General features: G+C 46.1%; 1 protein-coding gene and 1 pseudogene across 1 annotated transcript; both read left to right on the top strand.

Moving 5' to 3' along the window:
• Positions 1-218: 218 nt before the first annotated feature.
• Positions 219-1,576, top strand: LOC129043485 (shieldin complex subunit 1-like; annotated as a pseudogene).
• Positions 1,577-3,368: 1,792 nt separating this feature from the next.
• Positions 3,369-7,528, top strand: LOC129043417 (uncharacterized). Its single transcript, XM_063669653.1, has one exon. It carries the CDS (start codon positions 4,050-4,052, stop codon positions 5,277-5,279), a length of 1,230 nt encoding a protein of 409 aa, XP_063525723.1. The 5' UTR covers positions 3,369-4,049; the 3' UTR covers positions 5,280-7,528.
• Positions 7,529-7,896: the final 368 nt, after the last annotated feature.

Genomic DNA, 7,896 nt, shown 5'->3' with positions numbered 1-7,896 from the left:
TTGAGACAGAAAATTACCATTTATTAGATTTAAAACCATATGACATAGGCTTTCTATGCCTTGCAACATGAATATTGTTAATATATGTCAAGTAATCACATTTTCATTTTAGAAAGCTTATTTTGGTCTATAGGGATAATGGATTGCAAGGCATAAGGAAGGGAGACAAGCCCCAGGAATATTAGGTCACAGTTTAAAAATTTCCTTGATTTACAAAGATGGTGCACCTCCATTTCCAAGTTCTGGGCTCTTGCTGTTGCAGGGCAGACTATGGCTGCCAGGAAGCCACCCCAGGCAGCCTGTCAGAGGAGAGCAGTACTTTGGACCTGCCATAAGCCTGTATGTGAGGGATTATGTCCTGCAGAGATGCAGCCAAGAGGCCAACAGCAAGGCTTTTAGTTCTGTGAAATTCCATTCTTTTCCTTGCTTTTCTGATGTGGATCCAGACACCAGGAGCCTAAATACTAAACAAAATGACTCTGGGACCACTGAGAACTTTTGATTTCACCTTTCTGTGAAAAGCCAATCAGAGACCAAAGAAGAGGATAATGGACTTCAGAAATCTCTGGATAAATTCTATGAACTGTTTGGCTATCCAAAGCTAGCCTCTGGGAATCCATTCTCTGCATCTGTCTGCCAGTGCCTGTCTCAGAAAATCCCTCAGCTAAGAGTCCAGGAGAGCCAAAAGTATGCCCTCTATAGTTTTCAAATGTCCCAGGTCATCTTTAACTGCGATGGCTGCTCAGTCTTGCAGAGGGACATCCACTTCTACTCACTGGAGGAAGGAAGTACATCTGTAGATGATGAAAAACCAACCCAGAACTTTCAAAAGATATTATTAATTTTCTCTTATGGCAGAATGCAATGAAAGACCCAAAACTGGTGCCTGGTGGTGAGCAGGCAGTATTGGAGGTATAGGTTGTGACCAGTACTGTTGGCAGCCACCCAGATCCCCCAGGGTCTCTTGCCAGCTCACTGTGTTTAATCTTAACTAAGTGATTTGTGGTTAAAGGCTGGCACCTATGACCTGGTGTTGGAGCCAGTCAGTCCGTATAGAAAGCAGCAGGGTCTGGGGGTTTTATGTGCCTGTGGCCACTCCACCTCCCACTCCCCTTGGCTGAGGCCATTGACTGACAGGGTTAGGAGTCAAAAGCCCAGCTCCCTTCACAAGGAGGCACACACTCTGAGGCATAATTTATACTCCATAAGTCCCTCCCCTGGCAGTCAGGCCAATGCTGGGACTTACATGAAATCACACTTGCTGAGTTTCATCCCTTTCCCCATCCTCCTCCCATTCATTTATGGGTGTGTCTGTAAGCCTTTCCTTAATAAACCTCTTATATCTGAAAAACAAAATTCCTTTGTTCAATACTGCACTATTCACCCACAGACCTCATATTTAAAATCCATTTCCAGGCAACCACCTTTGGGTCCCCTCCCTTTGTATGGGAGCTCTGTTTTCACTCTATTAAATCTTGCAACTGCACTGTTCTGGTCCCTGTTTGTTACAGCTCGAGCTGAGCTTTTGCTCGCCATCTACCACTGCTGTTTGCTGCCATCACAGACTCGCTGCTGACTTCCATCCCTCCAGATCTGGCAGGGTGTCTGCTGTGCTCCTGATCCAGCCAGGCACCCATTGCTGCTCCCGATGGGGCTAAAGGCTTGCCATTGTTCCTGCATGGCTAAGTGCCCAGGTTCATCCTAATCGAGCTGAACACTAGTCACTGGGTTCCATGGTTCTCTTCCATGACTAATAGAGTTATAACACTCACCACATGGCCCAAGATTCCATTCCTTGGAATCTGTAAGGCCAAGAACCCAAGATCAGAGAACACGAGGCTTGCCACCATCTTGGAAGCAGCCCGCCGCCATCTTGGGAGCTCTGGGAGCAAGGACCCCGGGTAACATTTGGTGACCACGAAGGGATTTCCAAAGCAGTAATATTAGACCACTTTCGCTTGCTATTCTGTCCTATCCTTCCTTAGAATTGGAGGAAAATACGGGCACCTGTCGGCCGGTTGGTCTGCCTGGAGCCAGCTTCCACTTTTAATTTTCTGGGAGAAACCAAGGGCCGACTAGAGGCAGAAAGCTGTTATCCTGAACTCCTGACATTAGCCGGTTGAGATCATGGCACAGCCAGAAGTCTCTACAGCCGCCCATGCGTGTGCCCCTACCTTTCCTTCTGACCCATACCTCCCGGGTCCCGACCATGACTTTCTTGAAAGTGTAGCCCCAAAATTCTCCTTACCTCTGAATCTGCTTCCTCTGATCCGTGCCTCCTAGGTACTAATGGTTCAGACTTTCATTTCCTCTAGCAAGTTGTATCTCCAAAGGGATCTAAGGAAGCTCTGTGCTGCATCCTTAGGCATCTAGACATAAACCCAGGGAGTCTTATCCCTGGTGTCCCTCCTGATTTAGTTATACAGCTCTCGACATGGGCAGTTATGTGGGACCCGTTCCCCACCACCCTTGCCAGGGCCCCAAGTTTATAATGGCTAAGAGAAGAGAGAGAGTGACAGAGGAGAGAGAGATGGAAGAGAGAGAGGTGGAGGAGAAAGAGAGAGAGAGAGGAGAGAGAGAGAGATGGAGGAGAGAGACAGAGGAGAGAGAGAGACAGAGGAGAGACGGAGGAGAGAGAGAGAGAGAGAAAGAGGGAGTCAAAGAGAAAAAGAAAAAGATAGAAATAGTAAACAAACAAACACGCAAAAACCAGTGTGCCCTATTCCTTTAAAAGCCAGGGTAAATTTAAAACCTATAATTGATAATTGAAGGTCTTCTCCATGACCCTATAACATTCCAATACCACTTTGTTGTCAGTGTAAATAAGGGCGTAGTCGAAAGCACTGAGGCCACTGACAACCAGTAGCCTTCCTATCAAAAGTCCTTAACCCAGGAACCTGCGGGTAGCCCAAATGCATTCAATCTGTAGCAGCAACTGCTTTGCTAACAGAAGAAAGTAGAAAATTAGCCTTTAGAGGAAACCTCATTGTGAGCACACCTCACCAGTTCAGAACTATCCTAAGTCAAAAAAGCAAACAGGTAGCTTACTAACTCAAAAATCTTAAAGTATGCGGCTATTCTGTTAGAAAAAGGTAATTTAACACCAACCACTGATAATTCCCTTAACCCGGCAGATTTCCTAACAGGGGATTTAAATCTTAATTACCATACAAAGGTCCGACCAGACCTAGGAGGAACTCCCTTCAGGACAGGACACAGGGTCTTGCTCTGTCACCCAGGCTGGAGTGCAGTGGTACAATTATGGCACTCATTGCAGCTTCGACTTTCCAGGCCCAAGCAATCCACCCACCTCACCCCCACAATTAGTTGAGGGTACAGGTGTGTGCCACCATACCTGGTTAATTTTTCTTTACTTTTTGTATAGACAGGATCTCACTGTGTTGCCCAGGCTGGTCGCAAACTCCTGGGCTCAAGCGATCCTCCTGTCTTGGCCTCCCAATGTGCTAGGATTATAGACGTGAGCCACCACACTTGGCCCTGACCGATAGATGGTTCCTCCCAGGTGATTGAGGAAAAAACCACAATGGGTATTCAGTAATTGACAGGGAGACTCTTGTGGAAGCAGAGTTAGAAAAATTGCCTAATAATCGATCTTCTCAAACATGGGAGCTGTTTGCACTTAGCCAAGCCTTAAAGTACTTACAGAATCAAAAAAGACTATCTCAATCCTGACTCAAAAGGTTACCTACACCCTCTCTGAAACAAATTTGCATAAGAACTGTTGTTTATGGGAATGAATCTTGATGGGGCAGCTGGGTTGTTATGAAATACTCAGGAACCCAGCCCAGGTCTAGGACTCACCCCTGAGCACAAATGCAATGTTGGGCACACTGGTAAAGGACCACTAGAATCCAGCAGCCCGGACCCATTTCTTTGTGGTCAAGAAAAATGGAAAAAGGGGTGAAGGACTGCTACATCGGTAAGCGTAACTAATCTGATAAGCAGAGGTCCATGGGTGGTTACACACCCTGGAAAGGAATAAACATTAGGACCATAGAGGATGCTCTAGGACTAATGCTCATCAGAAAATGACTGGGGGTCCTGGCATCCCTATGTTCTTTTTTCAGATGGGAAACTTTCCCCCTAAGGCAAAAACGCCCGTAAGATGTATTCTGGAGAATTGGGACCAATTTGACCTGCAGATGCTAAGAAAGAAACTACTTATATTCTTCTGCGGTACTGCCTGGCCACAATATCCTCTTCAAGGGGGAGAAACCTGGCTTCCTAAGGGAAGTATAAATTATAACAGCATCTTACAGCTAGACCTCTTTTGTAGAAAAGAAGGCAAATGGAGTGAAGTGCCATATGTGCAAACTTTCTTTTCATTAAGAGACAACTCGCAATTATGTAAAAAGTGTCATTTATGCCCTACAGGAAGCCCTCAGAGTCTACCTCCCTACCCCAGTATCCCCCTGACTCCTTCCCCAACTAATAAGGACCCCCCTTCAACCCAAATGGTCCAAGAGGAGATAGACAAAGGGGTAAACAATGAACCAAAGAGTGCCGGTATTCCCCAATTATGCCCCCTCCAAGCAGTAGGAGGAGGAGAATTTGGCCCAGCCAGAGCGCATGTACCTTTTTCTCTCTCAGACTTAAAGCAAATTAAAATAGACCTAGGTAAATTCTCAGATAACCCTGATGGCTATATTGATGTTTTAGAAGGGTTAGGACAATCCTTTGATATGACATGGAGAGATATAATGTTACTGCTAAATCAGACACTAACCCCAAATGAGAGAAGTGCCGCCATAACTGCAGCCCGAGAGTTTGGTGATCTCTGGTATCTCAGTCAGCTCAGTGATAGGATGACAACAGAGGAAAGAGAACGATTCCTCACAGGCCAGCAGGCAGTTCCCAGTGTAGACCCTCATTGGGACACAGAATCAGAACATGGAGATTGGTGCCGCAGACATTTGCTAACTTGCGCGCTAGAAGGACTAAGGAAAACTAGGAAGAAGCCTATGAATTATTCAATGATGTCCACTATAACACAGGGAAAGGAAGAAAATCCTACTGCCTTTCTGGAGAGACTAAGGGAGGCATTGAGGAAGCATACCTCCCTATCACCTGACTCTATTGAAGGTCAACTAATCTTAAAGGATAAATTTATCACTCAGTCAGCTGCAGACATTAGAAAAAAACTTCAAAAGTCCTCCTTAGGCCTGCAGCAAAACTTAGAAACCCTATTGAACTTGGCAACCTTGGTTTTTTATAATAGAGATCAGGAGGAGCAGGCGGAACGGGACAAATGGGATTAAAAAAAAAAAGGTCACCACTTTAGTCATGGCCCTCAGGCAAGTGGACTTTGGAGGCTCTGGAAAAGAGAAAAGCTGGGCAAATCGAATGCTAATAGGACTTGCTTCCAGTGAAGTCTACAAGGACACTTTAAAAAAGATTGTCCAAGTAGAAGTAAGCCACCCCCTCATCCATGCCCCTTATGTCAAGGGAATCACTGGAAGTCCCACTGCTCCAGGGGACGAAGGTCCTCTGAGTCAGAAGCCACTAACCAGATGATCCAGCAGCAGGACTGAGGGTGCCCAGGGCAAGCACTAGCACATGCCATCACCCTCACAGAGCCCTGGGTATGCTTGACCATTGAGGGCCAGGAGGTTAACTGCCTCCTGGACACTGGCACAGCCTTCTCAGTCTTACTCTCCTGTCCCGGACAACTGTCCTCCAGATCTGTCACTATCCGAGGGGTCCTAGGATAGCCAGTCAATAGATACTTCTCTCAGCCACTAAGTTGTGACTGGGGAGCTTTACTGTTTTCACATGCTTTTCTAATTATGCCTGAAAGCCCCACTCCCTTGTTAGGGAGAGACATTCTAGCAAAACAGGGGCCATTATACACCTGAACATAGGAGAAGGAACACCCGTTTGTTGTCCCCTGCTTGAGGAAGGAATTAATCCTGAAGTCTGGGCAACAGAAGGACAATATGGACGAGCAAAGAATGCCCATCCTGCTCAAGTGAAACTAAAGGATTCCACCTCCTTTCCCTACCAAAGGCAGTACCCCCTTAGACCCGAGGCCCAACAAGGACTTCAAAGATTGTTAAAGACCTAAAAGCCCAAGGCCTAGTAAAACCATGCAATAGCCCCTGCAATGCTCCAATTTTAGGAGTACAGAAACCCAGCGGACAGTGGAGGTTAGTGCAAGATCTCAGGATTATCAATGAGGCCTTTGTCCCTCTATACCCAGCTGTACCTGACCCTTATACTCTGCTTTCCCAAATGCCAGAGGAAGCAGAGTAGTTTACAGTCCTGGACCTTAAGGATGCCTTTTGTGCATCCCTGTACATCCTGACTCTCAATTCTTGTTTTCCTTTGAAGATCCTTCGAACTCAATGTCTCAACTCACCTGGACTGTTTTACCCCAAGGGTTCAGGGCTAGCCCCCATCTATTTGGCCAGGCATTAGCCCAAGACTTGAGCCAGTTTCCATACCTGGACACTCTTGTCCTTTGGTATGTGGTGATTTAATTTTAGCCACTCGTTCAGAAACCTTGTGCCATTAAGCCACCCAAGCACTCTTAAATTTCCTCGCCACCTGTGGCTACAAGGTTTCCAAACCAAAGGCTCAGCTCTGCTCACAGCAGGTTAAATACTTAGGGTTAAAATTATCCAAAGGCACCAGGGCCCTCAGTGAGAAATGTATCCAGACTTTACTGGCTTATCCTCATCCCAAAACACTAAAGCAACTAAGAGGATTCCTTGGCATAACAGGCTTCTGCCGAATATGGTTTCCCACGTACGGCGAAATAGCCAGGCCTTTATATACACCAATTAAGAAAACTCAGAAAGCCAATACCCATGTAGTAAGATGGACACTTGAAGCAGAAGCAGCCTTCCAGGCCCTAAAGAAGGCCCTAACCCAAGACCCAGTGTTAAGCTTGCCAACAGAGCAAGACTTTTCTTTATATGTCACAGAAAAAACAGGAATAGCTCTAGGAGTCCTTACACAGGTCTGAGGGATCAGCTCGTAATCTGTGGTGTACCTGAGTAAGGAAACTGATGTGGTGGCAAAGGGTTGGCCTCATTGTTTACTGGTAGTGGCAGCAGTAACAGTCTTAGTATCTGAAGCAGTTAAAATGATACAGGGAAGAGATCTTACTGTGTGGACATCTCATGATGTGAATGGCATACTCACTGCTAAAGGAGACTTGTGGCTGTCAGACAACTGTTTACTTAAATATCAGGCTCTATTACTTGAAGGGCCAGTGCCGCGACTGTGCACTTGTGCAACTCTTAATCCAGTCACATTTCTTCCAGACAATGAAGAAAAAAATAGAACATAACTGTCAGCAAGTAATTGCTCAAACCTGCGCCGCTCGAGGGGACCTTCCAGAGGTTCCCTTGACTGATCCCCACCTCAACTTGTATACCAATGAAAGTTCCTTTGTAGAAAAAGGACTTCGAAAAGTTGGGTATGCAGTGGTCAGTGATAATGGAATACTTGAAAGTAATTCCCTCACTCCAGGAACTAGCACTCAGCTGGCAGAACTAATAGCCCTCACTCGGGCACTAGAATTAGGAGAAGAAAAAAGGGTAAATATATATACAGACTCTAAGTATGCCTACCTAGTCCTCCATGCCCATGCAGCAATATAGAGAGACAGGGAATTCCTAACTTCCGAGGGAACAGCTATCAAACATCAGGAAGCCATTAGGAGATTATTATTGGCTGTAAAGAAACCCAAAGAGGTGGCAGTCTTACACTGCCAGGGTCATCAGAAAGGAAAGGGAAATAGAAGGGAACCGCCAAGCAGATATTGAGGCCGAAGGAGCCGCAAGGCAGGACCCTCCATTAGAAATGCTTATAGAAGGACCCCTAGTGTGGGGTAATCCCCTCCGGGAAACCAAGCCCCAGTACTCAGAA

This window comes from Pongo pygmaeus, chromosome 1, assembly GCF_028885625.2.
Source record: "Pongo pygmaeus isolate AG05252 chromosome 1, NHGRI_mPonPyg2-v2.0_pri, whole genome shotgun sequence".
Classification (NCBI taxonomy): Eukaryota; Metazoa; Chordata; class Mammalia; order Primates; family Hominidae; genus Pongo; species Pongo pygmaeus.
This window is presented reverse-complemented; position numbering and strand designations above follow the sequence as displayed.

Coding starts and splice junctions, on each gene's coding strand:
- LOC129043417 (XM_063669653.1), top strand. CDS start 4,050: ATGACTGGGGGTCCTGGCATCCCTATGTTCTTTTTTCAGATGGGAAAC.